This window comes from Phodopus roborovskii, unplaced genomic scaffold, assembly GCF_943737965.1.
Source record: "Phodopus roborovskii unplaced genomic scaffold, PHOROB, whole genome shotgun sequence".
In the NCBI taxonomy this organism is placed as follows: domain Eukaryota; kingdom Metazoa; phylum Chordata; class Mammalia; order Rodentia; family Cricetidae; genus Phodopus; species Phodopus roborovskii.
In genome coordinates, this window is record NW_026126409.1 from 12,402,783 (window position 1) to 12,425,375 (window position 22,593).

General features: G+C 42.5%; 1 protein-coding gene across 6 annotated transcripts in view; it reads right to left on the bottom strand.

Moving 5' to 3' along the window:
- Positions 1-1,289: 1,289 nt before the first annotated feature.
- Dcun1d2 (defective in cullin neddylation 1 domain containing 2) overlaps positions 1,290-22,593 on the bottom strand; it is a 28,379-nt gene continuing 7,075 nt past the window's right edge. Inside the window, exons 2-8 of one of the 6 annotated variants that reach the window (XM_051182032.1) lie at positions 21,752-21,968; positions 19,400-19,568; positions 16,567-16,697; positions 7,131-7,213; positions 4,356-4,452; positions 3,311-3,367; positions 1,290-2,557 (exon numbers count right to left, since the gene is read on the bottom strand). In XM_051182032.1, the coding sequence (XP_051037989.1) occupies positions 2,526-2,557; positions 3,311-3,367; positions 4,356-4,452; positions 7,131-7,213; positions 16,567-16,697; positions 19,400-19,568; positions 21,752-21,968 (786 nt within the window). In that variant the 3' untranslated portion in view covers positions 1,290-2,525. The other 5 variants (XM_051182034.1, XM_051182036.1, XM_051182035.1 and 2 more) reach the window with 5 other exon arrangements.

The following is a 22,593-nucleotide window of genomic DNA, read 5'->3' on the forward strand; positions in this document are numbered from 1 at the left end:
CTCTCACTCAGTATAATGTTGAGATTCATCCATTGTAGTTTTATGCTTTTAGAAAACCTTTCTCATTATGAAATCGTGAGGGCAATGGGAATAGCACCATGACAGAGCAAGTAATCTGACATACATGAGGCCCTTGGTTGAATCCTCAGCACCATTTAAAAAAAAAAAAAGTCATGAGAGAAAAGTTTCAAAGATGCAGCACTCCTAACTCCTGTGAAGTGTTGTCTCACACTTTAGTGTTCAGTAAGGGGCTCCAATGCTGGATTTGAGACTGCGCATGTCTCAGCAAGCTTGGTCTTGTGCCACCTCAAGCTTCATGTGTTGTGAACATTCCTGCCTGCTCGTGGAGTTATTAAATAATGAGACTGGGTACGTAGGACACACTTTATAAAGCCAGGCCTCTTGGTTTGAAATGAACTAGGAGGAAGACCTCCCTATTCCCTCTCAAGCACAAACCCTGCAGGCAGACCCCAGTTGGCCTTCCTGTGACTTGGTCTGCTGCATGGAGAATTGGCAGGGGACCCCTTGGGCTTACAAACAATTGGTAAGCTCTTTAGTGTGTAGCAAGATGCCTTTCCTGCTGGCACAACTCTCAGTGTAAAGCAATCCCTCACAACCAGAGTGGAAATGGTTTCCACCCAAGTAAGACCAACAGCAGAAGTCAGCAAGAGACGCACTTCAGGTGGGACAACTAATGAGCTAAGTTCAGGGACTCCTGGGAGAGGGAACTTTGTTAAGGACATTTGGGAACAATGTCCACACACTACTTGGCCAAAGTCACAAGATAAGGTGGTCTCACAAGTTTGTCTATCTGACAAACATTCAGATCCCTGCTATTACAGGATGCTGGACACAGCAAGAGATGCCGAAGGCTTCCTTTTGTGCCTGCAGAGCGTCAAGTTTGAAACACAGACAACACTGCACTGGTGTCACTTACATGGGGCGATGTTGTCCTGAAAATCATGGCAGGTACTAAGCAGAGCCGATTACATACATTTCTTATACCTGTTGTGTTCCGTAAACGGGTTTTAAACGCAATTATAGCTATATTAGTATTTTCTGCTATGCAGCTCCCACTGCCCAGCACACTGAACTGAGAAATAAACCTAGACAAAAGAAGCTGTCTGTCTCCAATACACTTATTTACTGGTGGGACGTTAAGAGGCAGTGTGGCAAGGGCTTGCTGTTGCTGTAAGGGACCTTACTTCTGGTCCAAGCCAAAAAAAAGACCAGGGTCTTGATGTGCACAGGTGGGTATTTGTGCAACCAAGAATAAAGGACACCACGACACCAGGGAAAATACTTTATTTACTATTTCTGAAGTTTTCAGCATTTCTGTAACATGCACAGTTCAAGTGTAAATAATAGAACAGAAAGCATAAGTCTCTGAAAAGCCTTTATCAATCACTAGTACTTCACAGTCTATTGACAATCCCATAGAATTTAAAATTTTAAAGTTGCATTTATTTGTTTAGTTTATTGTGTTAAGTACATGTGTGTAGGGGGAATACATGCATTTCATGGCACATGTGTGGAGGTCAGAGGACAACCTATGGCAGTCTGTTCTCTCCTTCCACATTGTGGGTCCCCTGGACTGAACTCAGGTTGTCAGGCTGGGCAGCACATGCCTTAACCTGCTCAATCATATCACTGGTCTTCCTGAAGAATTTTAAATCTTAAAAATAAGAGCATATTGCAGGCCTTCAAAATTTAGTTATATGTATCTATAAATTTCTCTGAATAGAGGTTAAGTGCATGTCAGGGACCCACAAGACCTAAAAGGACGCTTTGTTTTCCAGGTTTTTGTTCAGTCAGTTTGTAATCATACATACATTCCCAAAGATGTTCTAGTTTTCCCTTTTACAGATCTACATTCACAGGTCCCTAGTGATGTCATCTCACACAGTGAGGGTTGGCTTTGTGGAGACTGTCCTCCTGTTCCAATCCTCCACCTCCTCTGTGAGATCCATGTTCATCATCAGTCCATCTCACCGTAGACTGTACATGCCTCAGAATGTTTCCTAAGTCAGGGGCATGTCCCATTACCAGAAGCTGCCCCAACAGCACATCTGGGACAGGCTTTCTGAGTGTGGGCATTTGACCAGTCCCCAATTCTCAAGTGGGTCCAGCACATCTGCCCCATGGCCACGTTGTAGGCTGGGCAGCAAGGCACGCTTGTGACACCAAGTCTTGGCAAATGTGAGGTAGGGTCAGCACAGTGATGTTCAGAGCTTGACATCAGATGAGCAGATAGTATCCAGGCCCTCCATGCCTGTGTGCATGAGTGGATCTTGACCAGAGAAACACCAGAAAAGCAGACGGTGACACGGCACAGTGACCTGGTGCAGTCCCATGATGCAGACAAATGAGACAGAGGCTTTGGGTGTAGACTCTTTTGGATGACATGTTTTTGCTTGCAAATGCATATGGCTATCCAAGGGCTGGACACTGGGCACTGGGCACTGTAGACATTGTAGACAGGTGAAGGGAACCAGTGCATTTGATTTGTAAATCTAATTCACCATTCAAAAAGAAGTATTTCTCATGGAAAAATGTCCTTTTAAATATAATAAAATATATTAAAAAAATAAGAAACTTCTCAGGAGGCAGCATCCAGGCCTAATAATAATAATAATAATAATAATAACCTTATTAGAAGTAAAACAGGCCCACCAGCTTGTAAACAGTTTGAAATGAACCTGCTGGATTACATCCTGTAACATCCCTGTGCAAACTGCAACAATGTCTTCTAGAGAAAAATAAAACAAACATCTAGTAAATCTAGAGATTCGATAATTCGAAACTATCAATCTTGAATACCAAGATTAAAAGCAGTAGGCTTGACAAGGCTGTCTTCATCAGGGCACGTTTTTAACAGCTTCGACTTGTATAGAAGATACATCATTCTGAGGACACAGATGCTATTTTGAAGCATAACTGCAGTGTGATTCCACAGCTTTGGAAACCAGTGGTGTTCACCTGAGCATCATGGACTGACTGAACAGCATGCTTTTGCTCTGCAAACAGGCTCTATGCTGCTCTCTGTAAAGACAAGTAAGTCATGCAGGCATCTCCTAAAGCAATAGCTCTGACGACGGGCCGGGGCCGTCCCTAACATCCTGAGGGTTTCTCCATTCCTACATGGCAGCCTTTAAGCGGAGTAAGGATTTGTTTCATGAATGGACGAGGAAGACTTCTGAAGTCAGCAACAAATGCACACAGCAACCAACCCAGTTGTCTCCTTTCTGGATCTGTCTCATTCACCTTCCCCTATCTGATGTTTCCATTTAGAAAGGGCCACGTTTCCCACCTGTGACCACTGGTCGTGCATACTCTACAAAGTCATCAATAAGGACAGGCCAGGCTCCTAAAGGAAAACAAGCAACTTTTTAAAATAAGTCTGTGATAACACTATGTGTACATTAAAAATGTTCTTTCCCCAAATCTAACATCTAAAGAAGCAAAACAAATCTGAAGCTTATGCAGCTTGTGTCGAATCAAATGCCTTGCTCAAGTCACTCGGTTCTTCTGCTGCAGGAAGTAGGACCAGTGAGTGGTGTGTGTAATGGCCTTGAGGCCATGCTCTGGGCCTACAGGGTGGCCTCTCAGGCCTCAGCCAATTTATGGGCAGTTAGACCCTGCCGATTAGGAACAGAAAGAAAAGGACTTACCGCTTCCTAAGGGCTGAGGAGCATTACTCCTTAGTCATGGGCATTCTCTCTGACTCCTTACCAGACTCCCAACCAAATCTACCCCGTGCAGGTCACCATAGCTCCTCAGCCACACTGGCTGCCTCATATGCCGTCTCCTGGCAGACAAGTTAGTTTTACCAGGGACAGTTATGGTTCGTGAGAACCAAGTTGTTTACATCTATCCCTCCTTTTATACAAGACACTTTCATGAATCATTTGTACGGGCACTGTGTTGAGTAGAAAGGACATACAAATGAGGGACATGACATGAACCGGATGCTGTCAGTGAAGGGTAGTGGCCGAATACATGAGTGAAGATGTCCTGGACAAAGTCCTGGTCAGGTACATTTAGAGGGGAGACAAGGTATCCAGGACCAGGCCCCTCTCAGGGAACAGTGCTACTATATGGAAGGACCTTAAATGTCTCTAATGTGGGGTTCTCTGGCATTAAGGGGAATATATATGGATTTATGATAACATCTCCAATCATCCTAACCAGGTTTTATGTGGTTCTAGAAGCTGATAAGCAAGTAAGTCCCTGTGGGTGGGTGGGTGGCCCTTCTGGGTCAGTGTCTGCCCCCTCACTCTGGAGGTAGTCCATTAGCATCCATAGGAGGTGTGAGCATCTCTGGTAACCCTGAGAAGTCCTACAGCTTCTAGTACCTTCTTCATCGTAGTTAGACAAATCATCTGCAATCATGTTTCCAAAATCTAGGAGAAGGTTCCAAGTATCCCTTGGAATTGATCTTTTGTGATGTTCCTAATACATAAGAGAAAAACATCCACCAGGTTAAGGTTCAGATCTTAACTCTCAGATACGCTAGTGGCTGGGCGCACTGCATTAGCAAGTGATCCTCCTTATGGTACAAATTCACAGCTAGTCCTTCACAGCAACTGCATGTGCTCTGTGCCGTTAAGTCCAGATAAAGAACACTGACTCGTTTTTAAAATATTTTAAATATTTGGCTTTTTTTTTTTCTTTTTAAAAATAAGTACATACAAATACAGTTAGAAGCATTTGTTTGTTTAACCTTTGTTTTTTTTTTTAAGTTGAAGGTGATAATTTTCTATATAAGATGAAACTCATGTCTACTGAAATAAGCGTAATTTTAGCTATCTATCAACATTATATTTTAAAACCATGCTGTGGAAATACCACCTGCGTTCTGTCATTTGTCAGATTTACAGTACATTTTTTTTCTTTTAGCATTAAATGAAGATAAAATAGGGAGCAAAAATATTTATATATTTTAAATATTAAAATTACATATTGCTGTCTGGTCAGACAAAAGGCCAGTCTCCAATGTCCTTCCTCCCCACTTCCCTAACCCTGTTCAGAGATGATGCAGGGCAATCTGGAGTCCTATTTCCACTTATTTCCTCACATTTACACTTCTATATCAAGGGTCTCTTGGGTGGGTAGAGGTAGTTATCTAAAATAATCTTTGTTATTCAATATTCCGGTCACATCAAACACATGGAGATGAATACAACGCCCGTATCACAGAAAGGCAAGTTCCGAGGCAAAGCTGGGCCTCGGTAGCACCTGTCTGAGCAGGTACTCCCCTCTTCACCTAAAAAGCACTCATTTCCTCGAACTTACCACTGTCATGCCAGCTTTTACATGCCAATACATGCATGTAACATAAACAGCTTCTATGCTTGTTATGTGTGTATGCTATCTTTAAATTTTTTCACATTTATCTATTTCTATGCATGTGCACAGGTTAGAGAACAACGTGTGTGTGTGTGTGTGTGTGTGTGTGTGTGTGTGTGTGTGTGTGTGGTCAGTTCTCTCTTTCCACTATTTGGGTTCTAAGGATCAAACTCCAGTTGTCAGACTTGGTGGCAGCCACCCTTATCAGCTGAGCCATCTTGCCAGGCCTTATTTTGTATATTTATTTATTTGAAGCCTGTTGTTTATTTACTTGATTCTTTAAGAACTTCATATCGTATATTAAAACGTCAACTGCTAGATTGTCAGTTGTTCCTACAATTTGTTTCCCCAGCACATTAGGCCTGAAAAGTGCATCTGACATGCCAATCTCGCCTCCCTGCTCCGCCATCCTCTGTTCTACTGGGAAGCCTCTCATCTCTCTCCGTCCTCCCATCAGTGGCACTGGAGTGCTCTAGCACCCTGCTGACTCCATGATGCAGCAGCATTTTCTTACTCCTATACACATGGCAATGTCTTGTAGTTTGTTATGTAACCCAAAGATGAGAACCTGGTGAAATAGGCCAGTAATCCTAGGCACTGAGTAGTCTAGACAGGAAGATCCCAAGTTCAAGGCCTGCTTGAGTTCAGCAAGACCCTGCTTCAAACACAAAGTGAGCTGGGGGTGTACTTCAGCTGTAGAGCACCTATCTAGCACGTAGGAAGCTGCAGGTTCCATCCCAAGTGTCACAAAAAGTAGAGGAGGAACTGGGTGCTGCTTTATCAACCACTGAACATTCTATAAGACACATGACACATGATGGGATGAGCCCCTTGACAGGAAGGCCTTTGGGCTACTAAGACATTGCTTGTCTTCCACAGGCCATGCTCTTGAATACTATCACTGAATAAAGAAACTGAGGCACATAGAAGCAATGTTCCCAAGCCTACCAAGCCAAGGCAGAGCAGGGTGCACGCCAGCTAGGGTCACGAATGGAGAAGAGGGAGGGGTACGGCCAGCCTGGCTATAGGGTGTGCTGTGGGAAGCATGACCTTTTTTCATGGTTGTGACAGTGTGGGCGTGGGTATCTCTGCTGTGACCAGGACCGTCTTTTGTGGATCCAGGACATGTCCTTGCACTCCACTCACTTCAGATAGCTCACAGCTAAACTGGCTGTCCCTACAAGACAGGGCCTAGCACAGACACAATGCCTTCCTTATGGCACCCCAGAAAAGCCCCCTGTCCATATTTGTGTGGTATAGTAGATTACAGTCACATATGATGACAGGGTACCTCTGGACAACAAGATCTGGTCCACACTCTAGAGTCCAGAGCAGTGTGCAGCAACTGTGGTCTTTCATGGATGTGAAGTTCCTCAATAGCAATGAAGAGTGACTGAGTTTGGGAAGTCCTCAGAGGAGATCGCAGGTTGAGAGCTGTTAAGATCAGCTGAAAGCTTATTGACAACATCCTAGAAAAAGTAGCTGCCACCTGCAGGCGGCTCTGCTGCTATGCTGTGGCATTCTGCAAGTGGCGAACCTGTGCAGCCCTTTGCCTTTATATTCATCCTTTAGTCAGGTGACTACGTTCAGATGTAGATGTATATATATTCTCACTATGTAGACCAGGCTGGCCTTGAACCCACAGAGATCCACTGGCCTTACCCTCCTGAGTGCTAGGATTAAAGGCATATACCCTTATTCGGGGCTCAAACCTTAGCATTTTAAATAAGAAAAACTTCCTCTTGATTGGGCAGCACGCAAGACAAGAAACAGTCACTTACCAGTAGAAATGTGTTCCAAAGATCTAAAAATTTAAACCTTCCAGACAATACTAACTTCCAATATGCAACAGCCATTTCTAAATCTGTCAGAGAGAAATGGGAATGGGGGGAGAAAAAAAGAGGAAGGGAAGGACAGAAAAAGAGAAAAAGAGGGTGATTAATAAACCTCTTTTTTCTCCTATAGAATAAAAATAACTACTTGGCAATCTTACCCAATCTCTATGCAAGTGTTTCTGGAAATGACATATATCTAAATTTATGAGTCAGGAAATTTCTTAGGAAGCACTTGTATATTATTTGGACATGCAAGTAGTTGCCCCCAGTTAACTAGTTTTGGAGACTTGCATTCCATGTGTGTCGGACATAGCTGTGCCTGACCCAATCTATTATTACTATTAGTGTAGATCAGTTATTCAGAAAGTAGACCGCTGCTCTTTCCAAGTGATAAGCTGAAAATTAAAGGACTTATTTCCAAGGGAGGGATCAGTTTCCTCCAGCAGACCTGCCTCATGGTCATGTGAACTAAGAAAGATCGCTAACTTAGAACTACCGATTCTCAATCAAACAGGATGGTCTAAGGACTACGAATTTCTCACTGCACAGTTAAGACAGATTTCTACATACAGAGAAAACTATTTTCACTGCTACAAAGATAAAAAAAATTTGGGTTGTTTATCAATCAAAGCTAATGTCCTCTCCCTCAACTAGAAAACAGTGAGTATTTCACCATTCTTAAGCTCATGTATGCTATAAGGTTTATCTAAAGCTGTGTATCTAATGGAAAATGAATGCTGGGTTTCCAGGAGGCTCTGGGACAGACTCTTGTCAAAGTTTTCAGGACTAACTATTCCCTGCTCACTGCAAACGTTTTCGTACTTCTTTTTATATGTTGGACACAGCAAGCCTATCTATTTTAATCATGATGAGTACTGCTCACCACAGGCAAAAAACAGGTAGCTATGCCAAGATAATCTCCTAATTTTATTTCTGAACATATGTCAGATAAAGCAATATGAAAAGCAGACCAACAACTACATTAAAAGAACAGATTAGTTTAAATTTGATACCCACAAAGAAGCACCTTCCTAGACTTTCTCCCACATGGAGAGAAATGATTGATGTAAGGGCTCCAATTAGAGACTTCAAGGGCTGGTCACTACTAACGCTAATAAGCTAGAGACGAATGGCTAGTGACCAACATTGAATAGGACTCTCATTCCCTATGGGCTTATGTGGTACGCTACAGGCCTGATCCGTTCTAAGCACCCTGGAGTCTCCACAGAAAGGAGAGCATCAGAGAGGTCTAGTCATGGTGTGTGGAGGGCTTACTAGGCCTTACCTATGGGACCCGCAGTGTAAGGCTAAGACGATTAGTCTTGTCCTGCTTATAAGTCTACATCTTTATCCCTTAGGAAGAACATTAAGTGAGATCTAGATTCAACTCATCTTAATGATGTAAAGCGCTCACACTGGGAAATGGAGGAGAACCTGAGGAGGAAAGAAAAATAAAGTTTTATGGCATACTTTATAATCTAGTTGAGTCTGGGTTAGTTTTGGTCCTAGAAACCCTTCTTATAAAGTACCTCATCTGGAAGTGCATGAGTTACATGACTATAAAGTAAATGTATAAATTTCCAACATTTAAAAGTCCTATGTAAAACATGTCATGCTATCCAAGTGAACTTGGGCCATCTGAAAAATAACAAGTACAAAATTACCCAACAGTAGACCTTGAGACTGAAATCAGGGGCCATAGTTACTTTGGAATGAGAATGTTCTGGCATCAGTTTCTTTTCAAGAACTTCTAACAAGTCCAACTCTTGATTAAGAAAATGCTAGAAGGCAAGGCTAGTTAGAATTATGTGTGTGATGCTCCTCTAGACAAAGAAGCACCCTCCGTTCAGAAGAATAAAGTTAGTAGGAAACTTCATTTCCTCAAAACTCAAGATTCTCCAAGCTAGCTGATTTCCAATGTTAGCGGCATAAAATCACTTAAGTGTCTGTACTGAAACGAAGTCCTAAGCTCAGATGCAGCTCAGCAGCTGGGTACTCACCCTAGCACATGTGAGGCTCTGAATGAACACAGGAGCAAGCAAATGTGTGCTCAGGCATGTGTGTGTGCACATACACAGTTAACTATCTGCTGTGTACAGAATGAAGAATGACATCAGGGGAAAACATTGCAGCTGGGTGCAATGGCAGTAAGATGGCTGAGCTGGGAACTTTGGGACTGGTATGGCCAACTAAGGAGCATTGTCTCAAAAAACACCAATACTGTACACATACTGTTGGCATGCACAGCCTCAAAAGCACAAGGGAAGAAGAGAACCAAGCTCTCTTGATGTCACACCCCACAGCAAGATGTGCCTCTTGGAAATGCAGAGCCATGCCTGCCGACCTCTTCTGCTTGCGCCAAGTCTGTAGTAGACAGACAGACTACACAACAAGCCTGACCTATAAAGGACAAACTGACAGTTCTATTTTTCATCTATAGACATAAAGTGATTCATTTTTTTAGTTCTTTTGAAAAGGCCCTCAAAAAACTTTGTCAGATAATGTGTACCTATTTGATGAGTTCACATTCCCTAATCATGCTCTTGAAGAGGTTTTATATTTCTTTTTTTTTCTTGATGTTTCTTTTATTGTCTTCATAACAAGATCAGCTTAGAACTGGATCACTTGGCCCTTTCTCTTCTTATCACCTCCCAGTTCAAAATACTTGCATCTCTTAATAGCCAGCATCCGCTTAGATCTGCAGTTAGGCTCAACACACTCAACCTCAGCACAAACTTCTTTGTAGTTTTAGCCATTTTGCGGAAAATGGGCTTAGTCTGCCCACCATATCTACTCTGTTTCCTGTCATACAGAGAGTCCTTGCCCGTCTTGTACAGCCCCACTTTATGGGGCTGGTGCTTTTCACATTTCTTGCAGAACGTCTGGCGGGTCTTAGAAACATTCACCATGTTGGCGGGAGCGATATCGGCACAGAAAGAAAGAGGGCGAGGTTTTATATTTCTTAACACAATTTTGTTTTCTCTCAATTTGTAAAAGCAAAGACACAAACTCAGTAACTTGTAGCTTTCTGGTGAATGATTCCAATAAACAACTCAGTGTTCCCTAAATAAGCAAGCCGGTCCTGTGTTCTCAGCAAAGGACTCGTTAAATTTGTTGTCACTTTTGCTGACCAATTCTGCCATCAAAGGCTATGAAAATGTATAAACGGAGGAACGAAACATATTAGACCTGTGACTTTAAAGCTTTCTGAAGACCCCTTACCCTTATAGTGAACTTTTCTGAAATATTCACAAATAGAGAAAATAAATTTTATTATATTTATTTCTTAGTTGTTGCAATGCTGGGGAAGGAACTGATGGCCTTATGCATGCTAGGTAAGTGCACTACAACCGAATTACAATCTTCTGCCCTAACTTTACAGGCTTGAAGTGGGCAGTGATTTTAGATTCTAATTTATGACCACTTCAAAAATACTAGGAAATTAGAATTCATATTGAATATGAACACACTGACTAGAAGTGATGCTATCTATAGGAGTAGCTGCCTGCTGTTAAAAAAACTGGTGGGAGGCACATGGGAAGAAAGCAAAATCTATCAGCCCAGCCATGGTCACCCAGGCAACAGGCAGACTCTAATTGAGTCCTGCCTGAATCCCAGACCCAAAAGACTAGGAGCTCTAGACAATGACAATGTGAGGCCACTAAGCTTTGAGGCATCTTGTTATGTGTTGGTAACTAACCCAAACAGTGCATCTGTGGGTTACTTAACTCAAACAGAATCTGCATCTCTTTCTTTTTTTTAATTAATTAACTAATTAATTAATTAATCAATTAATTAATTAATTAATTTTGAGGCAGGGTCTCAATATGCAGCCCTGGCTGGCATGGAACTCAAAATATAGACCAGGCTGGCCTCAAACTCACAGAGATCAGCCTACTTCTGGCCTTCTGAGTGCTGGGACTAAAGACATGAGCCACCATGCCAGGCTGGATCTTCATTTGTTGTTTGCAAGGACACTGAGGTTGTAGTCCTATAGGAAACCAAACACAAGGGCCTAGAAGAAAGCCTGAGACTGTACTGTATTTTAAAGTTAAAATGACATTATAAGACAGAAATTAAACACATGAAAGTTTAAATGAAACACTGACTTTAAAAATACTTTTACTTCATTAAACAGAAGGAATCTGCTAAGATTGCAGAGTATCAGTAATATGATTTCTTTATTTTTTTTCCCTTTGTCATTTTGAGACAGGGTCTTGCTATGTGAAGCCTGGGTTACACCTGACATGCAGCAATCCACCTGCCTCCCAACTACCCAGATTATACATATTTAAGTCACCATGCCTACCTTCAAGGATTTATTTCAAATAGGAGCTTAATTACTCTAATATAATACTAAGTTACAAAACAGAAGGAAACAGAAAAACAAAGAAAACCAAGCCTGACATGGACTGAAGCCTCAAGTGTCCTTTTCTCATGACCACTAACAGAAAGTGATTGCTGTTACTTAAAAACCTGGACTAGGCTAATTATCATTCTGCAAAATAAAACTAGATAAGCCTCTAGGAATTAAACTGCTGGAAGTAAAGCACCACCTACTTTCCCAGCTGATGAAGATGGGAATAGCACTCTGACTGTACTCATTACCATAGGGGCAGGAAGCTGGGCAGGCAGGACTTCCTGTGCAGGCTAAACATGACCAGGGAAGCTGGGCTCAGGAAGAAGAGTTGGTGAAGGATAACTAAACCTGGCAGTGTAGGATGAAGCAACAGCCCAGCAGAATCAGTTCTGCTCCAAACACAGCACTGCCCCTTGAGGAGTGACCAGACCTTCCCTTAACCGCTGAGCTGTCACTCCAGTCCCCAACATTTGCTCACAGACAACCTAAAGCCTGAGGGAGCCCCAGCCCAGTCTTCTGTTAAGTTTCTAGAAAACTCCAGCAAATTCTGATGATACTGAATGGATGACTAGGTCCAAATTAAAACAGAATGCAAACATAACATTCTTCTTAGTCCTTAGTAAATTGGGGAGGTGAGAGAAAGATAAAAGCTAAGAGTTTTGGCCCTCAAAGTAAAATCTCAACTCCTCAAAGCAAGGATTCTAGAGCGGTGGTACCCACCTTTATCCCAGTAATCAAGAGGCAGAGGCTGTGGCAGCCAGGGCCACATAGTAAGACTTTATGTAAAAGAAAAAAAAAAATCTGGAGACATAATAGGTCATCAGTAAAGCACATGTTAGGAATGTGTGAGGTCCTACGTTCAATCTCTACCATTGGAAAACAAATCCCTTAAATATTATGATACAGCTGAATAAACAGAAAGTTCCAAGCTATCAGTACATGCCACAAACAGATCCACAAAAATGGTCAAATGAATAACTTTCAACTGTAAAATAAGCAAAAAAGCATTAAGAAATAAAACACCATAAAGCATAATTTAAAGATTAGATTAAGGGACTGTGTACACTTTAATGATAACTTGACAAAAGCTAGAGTCATTTGGGAAGAGAAAACCTCAACTGAGAAAGAGCCCCCATCAAACTGTGGGAGGGCACAGCTCACTGTGGGTGGGGCCAACCCTGGGTAAGTGAGCAAGCCAGGAAGAGCAAGCCAGTAAGAAGCACTCCTCCACTGCCTTGAGTTCCTCTGCTCTGACTTCCCTGGATACTGGACTACAAGCTATAAGACTAAACAAACTCCTCCCCAAGGTGCTTTTGGTTATGGTGTTTTATCACAGCAACAGAAGCCCTAACTAAGATAGGGACAAAACCCAAGAACTAGAAACAAAGGGGAACTGTCCCTGAGATCTCAGGAGAAAACACCCCTGAGCAAGTAAGTTCAGACACAAATGACTTGAGAGAAAGGACACGCTGACAGGGTTAGTCTCTGTGAAGACCAAAACTGTAGGAGCAGGCCCATTTATAAAAAGGATTAATTCAACACTCTTTTCCTGGGGAGGGGGTCCCAGCTCCCTGAAAGAGCAACTACAAACAGGAAACCTACTGATTCTATTGTTACCTTAAGCCTTGTCACCAAAGCACAAGAAGGGACATGCACTCACAGTACAGAGAAAGATCAGCTGAAAACTGTAGCCATAATTTGCAATCCGAAACCAGAATTAAGACTGTTAGAACACAACTACTGAGACAGCAGCTTGTAAAGGTGCTTGCCACTGTCAAACTGGTGGCCAGAGCTTCATCCCTGTAACCCACATAAGGGTGCAAGAGAAAATAACTCCACAAATTATCTTTTCACCTCCAGATGGAGGTCATGTCACATGCCATCTCTCTCTCTCTCTCCCCCTCTCTCTGTCTCTATCTCCCTGTGTCATAAACACACAAATAAAAATTGAAAAAAAAAATAAGGATGCCATCATAAACCAGTAGCTATCATGGAAAGCAGTACAGAGGTTCCTTAAAGAATAAAAAATAGAACTACTATATGGCCCAGGGAGTGCATTTGGCCAAAGGAGTCAAATCCGCTTACAGTAGAGACCGCCTACCCATGTGTATACTGCATGGTTCACAAAAGCTGACACGTACCTATGAAAAGATGAAGGAATGTAGAAAAGATGCTATACGTACATAGTGTTAGTAAGTCTTTAAGAACAAAATCATGTTTTCAGGTAAACAGGGAACTGGAGATCATATTGAGTGAAATAAGCTAGACTCAGAAAAACACACTTTATCTCATTTGCAAAATCTACTTTTTTTTTTTTTTTTTTTTTAAAGAAGTGGGCTGGGCATAGTGGCACAAACCTTTAATCCCAGCACTCAAGGACACAGGCAGGGGGTATCTTTCTGAGTCTGTGGTCAGCCTGGTCTATAAAGAAAGTTCCAGGCTAGCCAGAGTTTCATAGAGAAACATAGAGTCAAAATAATAAAAATTTAAAACGAGGAGGTGGTCCAGAGACTAAAGTGTGAGGATTATAGGATTAGGAGGTGTGGTCTTCTTGGATAAAGTATGTCACTGGGGGTGGGCTTTGGGGTTTCAAAAGCCCATGCCAGGCCCAGTCTCTCTCTCTGCCCACTGCCTGAGAATCAGGATGCAGAATTCTCAGCACCATGTCTGCCTGCACACAGCCACACTCCCTGCTGCGATGATAATGAACTAAACCTCGGAACTGTAAGCCAGCCCAATTAATGTTTTCCTTCAGTAAGAGCTGCTGTGATCAAGGTGTTTCTTCACATCAGCAGAACAGTGACTACGACAACCAGTAAGAGGGGAGGGCGATATTGGGGTAAATAGGTCGTTTGTACGAAAATTTCACAATGAAACCCATTACTTAGTACATTCAATATATTCTAATATAAGAAAAAAAAGCACCAGCATGAGGTTCTGCTTGTCAAAGAGGTATGGAAATAAAGGTCAACCAATCATTAACAGGTACTAGTAGTATTGAGACTCAATTTTTCAGATCCTGGTATAGATGTCTGAACGGCAAGAGTCATGGCTGAGGAGGACTGGTTGGTAAGATTCTTGTTGCCCCAGTCTTATTCCTAACACCCAAATGCACCATTAGGATGACTATTGTTCTGGCCCAGAGTTTTACTTTGTACCAATACCACTGGGAACAGCCAAAATTCTAACGTCACCAGAATCTTGTTGTCAATGCCTTGGTCTCCAGACATATTGCCTTGAGGACCCCTGGCCTCCTTTTGCCACCAGGAAGACTATGTAAGAATTTTCCTGGGCATGCACTGATTGGCCATAGGACACCTAGCCAAAGAGCTGTGTCATCTGGCTGGCTCCTTTTTCTCAGTCAAATAAAGGCTGGTCTCTACAAAGGGGTAAAGGGGCTGCAGAGATGATCTAATGGTTACCAGTACTGACGATTACAATCCTAGAACCCACATGGCAACTGGCCACCATCTGTAACTCCAGTTCCAAGGGGACACGACACCCTCACCGGGGCACTGCATCAGTGTGCACAGATTTACACGCAGGCAAATCACCCAAACATATAAAATAAAAATAAATCTCAAAAAAATGGGAAAAATCAGAAGAGCAGAATATAGGACACCCCCTTTTCTTCCCCTGACCTGTGACACTGTGGGCTTTGCCATGCTTTCCTCCTTCGCTATGAGGACCAGATCCTGCAGTGCAAGGTCAGGGTACACTTAACCACAACCACCTCTTGCCAAGTGCTTCACTTGACTGTGTTGTATGACCCATGAGTGTGGGATGGTACCAGCCTCCTCTCTTTTGTTTACCCGACTCTCACAGTTTTCATGCTGTGTCCAGGCTGAGACGGCAATCTACCACTGCACCACACCCCTTAGCATCTTTTGGACAGGGATCAATACATGGTTTTCCCAGCAGCTATTTGACAGGAAGTGGTGGCATTTCCACCTTCTGAAATTCCAGTGTATCTGTTCAGACAAAATTCTAAATGCAACTCTGAAGGCTGGCCCGTCTTTGGCTCCTGAAGCACTGATCTGAGAGGTGGTATGATCTCAGAAGGGGATCATACAAGCCTGGAGGAAAGGGAAGGTTGGCCATGGCCCAGTACATTAACGTTAAAACAGCAACACCAGAGAAAACAAACAAGGCCAAGAAAGCAACCCTAAGGGACTGCTCTAGGAGATGTAGGAAGAAAATCTCTTGGCTGCTGATTCTTTGGACCTGTGCCATTCAGAGCAGGAGGCTGGGGGAGGACAATGATGGCAACAGGACAGGAGATGGAGCAGGAAAGACAGGTGTGAACACGCACAGATGCACACCCGTGCATTGGCATGTGTGGCAGAACAGGTTTGAATGAGAGGCCTTGCACAGGCTCCCACCTGTGTGGTTTTTAGGCCTCCACGGTACTGCTTCTATTCACCAGTTTTATCTTCTGAATACACCTTCTCACATGTAAGAGATTTCACACAAATACACAGGGCCTTTTATACATCCCATGCAAGTTAATCATGGGTTGATGCATGCTATTCTTAGGAAGAAACAAGCAGAAATAAGCCAATACTCAGATGCAGAACTAAATAAAACCCCCCAAATAAATCCAAACCTCAAACTGGAATTTTCAGCTAAAAACTTCCCAGATGTGTACGTCTGCAGTAAAGTGATACTGACGGTTCTGGAAGGAATTGTGATGCACTTTGGTGTATGGCAGAGCTGTTTCAAGGCCTGGCTGGCAAACCACCATGCAGAGAACATGGCCCATACATTCAAACTGTTAGCTGATTGACAGTAACAGAGATTACACGAAACACAAACTAGTTCATATTTTAAATTTAAAATATTTATATTTAGACGCCAAGAGTCATTATCAACTGATACTTCTAGTTATACAAAGGTTAAGTGGAACAAAGAAGCTAAAATAGTGACGGCATCGTCATAGCCATCTGTGCTGGAATCACAGATTCTGTCCACTTACAACAGGAGTCAGTTCTGGCACCTTGCAAACCTGGCATTCATACTCACCTAGACCCTTCTGCCCAGGGTTCTTGGCGAAGGTGAAGGTAAACTGGTAAAAGTCCTTAAACTTCGCCGGGTCCTTAAGCTCTTGCTCCAGCTTAGGAAGAAGAGATTTTAGTTTCTCTGTGCTGTCACACCTGCAACAACAGAGAAAGGCGTGTTACTTGTGATCTGCCTTTCTATCACTCCTCTTCATTTACAGAAACCTCACATCCCAGGCTCCCTTGCCAATGCTGTTAAGATCTTGTAGCTGTAGGGCTCTGATAGCAATAAAGCTTCTGGCTGTGCACACTGAATGTGTGAAAGAAGGCACGTGCTGTGTTTGCTTGTTTTTGAGACAGGGTTTATCCATGTAGCCCAGCCTGTCCTGGAACTCACTCTGTAGATCAGGCTGGCCTTGAACTCACAGAAATCCTCCTGCCTCTGACTCCTGAGTACTGGGACTAAAGGCATATGCCACCATCACCTGGCGGTACATGCTGTAAAGTTAGGATAAACCAAACAAAACGTGTGTACTCTTTAAAGGGTGTGGCTCATGCTGCAGCTCTGTCCACAATGAGGCCATGTTCATTCTCTGACCACAGAGCTGGGACACCCTGTCAGCCTAGGCCATCGCCACCACTGTACAGCAACGAGGGAAAGAAGACTTACTACTTATGCATTTAACTTTAACTGTTCAAGTTTAGTTTGGTTTTTGAACCAGAGTCTCTCTATGTAGTATTGGCTGTCCTGGAACTCACTGTATACATCAGGCTAGCTTTGAACTCACAGAGATCCACTTGTGTCTGCCTTCCAAGTGCAGGGATTAAAAGAGTGCACCACCTTGCCCAGGCTGTACTGTTTTAAACATTGATTCAGCCTTTCAGGAAGTGCTGGTTCACATCTCTCATCTGTCAGATCCTCTAAGAGGTGGGAGCCTTTGTCAGCAGGCAGCTTTAAAGGGCTCTCACCTGCAGTTTCACTATTACCCCGACTTCCCAGTTCTATTTTTCTACTTAGAGATGGATGGATATTGTGCTTACTAGTTTTATGTTTACTTGGCAAAACCCAGCATCATTTGGGAAGAGGGACTCTCAATTCTGAAAGTACCTCCTTAAGATGGCCTGTAGGCAAGTGGGTGGGGTATTGTCTTCGTTAGTGAATGATGTGGGAGGGCCCACTGATGTGGCACCATCCCCAGAAATGTGGTTTTCATGGTATAAGAAAGCAGGCTGAGCAAGCCATGGGGTGTAAACCATTAAGCAGCACTCCTCCATGGTTTCTGCTTCGGGCCCAGCCTCCAGGCTCCTGCCCTGCTTGAGTTGCTGCCCTGACTTCCATCAGTGAAACTCTTTCCTCCCCAAGCTGCTTTTGGTCATGGTGTTTGCTCACAGCAACAGAGACCCTAACTATGATAGATAACTTTGTTAATTGCTCACCATTGTTCTTTCTTGAGCATCTGAGAAGCAGAGCTCTACACATTGTTAACGCCAGCACTGTCTTGATCATTGTGCTGGCTAGCTATTATGTCAATTTGACACAAGCTAGAGGCACCTGAGAGGAATGGACCTCAATTGAGCAAATGCCTCCATAAGGTCCAGTTGTAGGCAAGTCTGCAGGGCATTTTTTAAATTAAATTAGTGATGTAAGTGTGAGCTTTAGGAACAACTTTACAGGTTTTCAGTTTTTCAGCAACTCAAAACAATTGATTCTAAAGCATCAACAGTGAATCAGAGTGTTAGAAGTATTGGCAAGTAGAACGAGCTGACCTTTATACCACCTCACAAAGTAGCTCAATTTTTTTTTTTTTTTTTAAGTTTTTCGAGACAGGGTTTCTCTGTGTAGCTTTGGAGCCTGTTCTGGAACTCACTCTGTAGACCAGTCTGGTCTCAAACTGAGATCCACCTGCCTCTGCCTTTCAAGTGCTGGGATTAAAGGCATGCACCACCACTGCCTGGCTAAGTGCATTTTGTTTTTTAAAATGATTTATTTTTATTTTATGTGCACTGGTGTTTTGTCTGCATCTATGTCTATGTGAGGGTATCAGAACCCCCTGGAACTGAGTTATAGATAGTTGTGAGCTGTCATGTGGGTGCTGGGAATTGAACCTACGTCCTCTGGAAGAACAGCTCTTAACCACTAAACCATCTCTCCAGCACTGGTGTTCAATAAGTTTAGTAATTAAAAATATTTCTTTTGGGTGTTTTCATTTACTTCTGTTAAATAAGCAACATCTTAAATCATTAATCAATAGAGAAACAAAAACCAAAATGCTATTTTATTGGTATTTAATACAACCATATAACAAATTATACATTTACTAAAAATATAAGTAGTTAAAATTTTCCCCTGCTATCCACTGTTAATTCAAACTTGAAAGAATATTTGTTTTAAAAATTTGAGCTTTGCTTTTAGTAATTTAAATTATGTACATGTGCGTGTGCACACATACATATGTGTACATGTATGCATGTATACAGATACCTGAGGAAGCCAAAAGGGTCAGATCCCCTGGAGCCTGAGGTACAAGCAGTGAGTGTGAACAGCTTGACATGGGAGCTAGGATTGAACTATGGCCTCTACAAGAGCACTGCAAATTCTTAACCACCAAGCCATCTCCTCTCATCAATCCAATGGAAGGGGTTTTTTAAATTTAAAGAATAAGAAGATTGAAAAAAAAGAATAAGAAGATTTACTGTGAATAAAGATAGTAGATTAAAAACTTGTGTTTGAAAAGAAACCAATGGCTTAGAATACACAAAGAAAATACATGTATATGAAATGAGTACTTGTAAGTAATGGAAAAATGATCCAAGTATTGTTCCTTCTGAAAAGTTTAAATTGAGAATACTGTACTTACCCAAGCTCTGCCATGCCATCCACAAATTCCTTTTTGCTAAATTCACATTGAGTGGCAGCCCTGAACTTCCATGCTATGACCAAAACACTAATACTGGCAGGGTCCAGGTTCAAGTCATCACAGAACTGCTGAATCCCATCGACTCCGATTTTGTTTTCATCCTGTGGATCTGTTGTTGAAATTGGGGGGGGGGGGGGGAAACATCATACTACATTGAAAAGCAACCTAAACTAGCTCGTTAGAATCATGCTACTCTGTTATACAGTTCTATCAATCAGTGAACAACCATTTTCTATTAAGTATGAAACAAATATGGAGCATTAAAAATCTATCCAGAAAACAGTTGTGTCCTTAAGATCTAGGTTTCTGTATTTTAGGGAAACAAAAAACAAAAAACAAAACAAAACACTGAAACTCTTGTGAAGAGATGTCATCATCAAGAATTAATTAATTAATTAATGTAAGGGTGGAGCACACACATGCAGTGGAGGGACATTTGCATGGTGTGCTTGGGTTCTAACATCCACACCAGACAAACTAAAGCCAAAGCCAAAGCCAAAACTCTGATCTAATTTCTAGCTAGGATGAAGCTAAGTAGCAAATGTTTGCTCCGCATGCACAGGCTGGGTTTATCTCCAGCTCCGTCACTGGAGAAGGGTGGAGAGGGAAAGAAGAGGGTTCATATTCTGCCAAAGCAGAAGTGATTGGTTGTTTTCTTTTTAAGTAATTTCACTGGCTAGCTCTAATGCTGTGGGACAATAATTACCCAAGTTAGTTAGCTTAGGCACCCAAATTCAACAGCTTAGAAATTCACATTCCCTATCTCACATGTCTAGTTTAGAAATAAAAGAACTTGGAGTCTGTCTATAAAAAAAAAAAAAAAAAAAAAAAAAAGAAAAAGAAAAAACAAAAAAGAAAAAAGAAATGGTAGATTATATTAAAGACACTTCAGCAAGATTTCAGAAACTACATTTTGTCATTTTTGATGACATATGTATCATAATACATCATCATAGTATATGTGTGAATTCTGTTGGTCCAAAGATACAAATGAAAAAAACCCATCTCCTTTGCCCAAATAAAGACTGTCCTTCACAGAAAACTTACCTTTGCTAACTCAAGTATTATATACAGCACTGATTTTTATAAATGATGCTAGCAAAGAAATTTGTGTGTTGTATACATGGGCATGTGTATGTGGATGCTGGCAGTCAACCTCAGGTACACCCCCTTACTGCTCTCCATGTATTGTTTTTAATGTTTTTACTTTATGTATATGAATGTTTTGCTTATATTAAATCATGTGCATGCCTGTGGCCAGCAGGAGCCAGATGAGGGAACTGGAGTTACAAAGGGTTGTGAGGTACCACACAGATGCTGGGAACCAAACCCCAGTCCTGTAAGACCAGCAAGTCTTATCTGCTGAACCATTCTTCCAACCCCACCTCCTTATTTCATGAGACAGGACCTCTCACTGAGCCTGGAGCATGAAGCTCTGTCTGAGTTAGCCAGCCCCTGGGATCCCTCTGTGTCTACTCTCCCAGGAGCAGGGCTCCTGGCGTCAGTCTCCACACTTGGCTGTCACTGAGCCATCTCTCCAGCCCTACTCCTCTACTCTGATGTACTTGTCTTTTAGGATAGGGTTTTGCTGTGTATCTAGGCTGGCCTTGAATTTGCAGCAATCCTCTTGCCTCTGCTTCCCAAGTGCTGGGATATGTATTCCACCATGCCCAAAGGCAAAGGGAAATTGATGACAAGTGAAATGAATGAAAGTAGACATTTCTAACTGCACTATTTCCCCCACCATGCTTATGGGACAAAGGTTCTATTTAAAAACAAATAAATAGCTGGGCAATGACTGTGTACACCTCTAATCCTAGCACTTGGGAGGCAGAGGCAGGCAGATCTCTGTGAGTTCAAGCACAGCTAAGGCTGTTACACTAAGAAACCCTGTCTCAAACAAAACAAACAAAAAACCCAAACCAACAAAAAACTGTTTCAGCAGGAACAGAAGAGCTTGAGGGGGAATACATTAATAGGTACAGCATAGCTGACACAACAGCCTGCAAAGTAGGTGCCTGCTTAACTGTCCTCAGCATGGCACTCACTGCACAGGAGGACAGGGATTGAGTGTTTAGGTGAAGGCAAGCCTGTTAATCTCCAGCCTTTCTGCTAAGGAGAGTGGGCCCTGGAACTATTCACCAGAGGAGGGCGTCTGGAACTTGTCCACCCATGAGCACCATCCGTGCTATCCATCCAACTAGCATCATGCGAGCTGCTCATCCCTCCAGCGCCACCCGTGCTTATCACTGCAGAATGTTCGGTCAGCTTTGCTGCCATTTCACGCCTTACCTTTGTACCTGCCATACAGCTGCTCCAGCTTCTTCTGGTCCACAGTGCTCTTCATAGACTCTCGGTGGAAGGCCTCTGGGTTTTGGAAGAAACTGTCTGTAGCCTCGTCTAGTTTCCATTCATTCTGTGTCAGGCAGTAGATAGCAGTTTTCTCGCTAGTCTGGGTGCATGACATGAACTGGCGGACTTTGTCCTTCTGAGTTGATTTAAGTTTATGCTTTGGGATGAAAAAAAAAAAAGGTGGGAAAGCAAATGAAGTCATGTTTGCTCAGCCTATTTTCTTTTTGTTTGTTTTTTTGAGACAGGGTTTCTCTGTGTAGCCCTGCCTGTCCTGGAACTTGCTCTCTAGACCAGGCTGGCTTCAAACTCATAGAGCTCCACCTACTTCTGCCTCCTGAGTGCTGGCACTAAAGGCATGCAACACCACCACCTGGCATGCTCTATTCTTGACACCTACATTTTAACTGGATTTATTTATCTTGTTGGACTCAACTTTCAGAATGGCAGGAACCAAAACCTTGCTCTTCATCAGTTCAAAAGCCTGCAGTCTTCTGGAAATGGAAATGACAGCATCTCTATAGTAACAGATAAAACTTTAATCTCCCAAACTTTTAATCAATCTTTTATAGAAAATATACTCCAAGCCAGGAGTGGCTCTGCACATCTGTACTCCTAGAACTTGGGAGCCAGAGGTAGGAACACTATGGACAGGTTCAAGGCCAGCTTCTATGCAATGAGGTCTAAGGTTGTCAGGGACTATACTGGGAGACTCTGTCTATAAATAAGTAAGTAAGCAAGTAAATAAATAAACAAGCAAGCTAGCCAAGTATGGTGGTGCATAC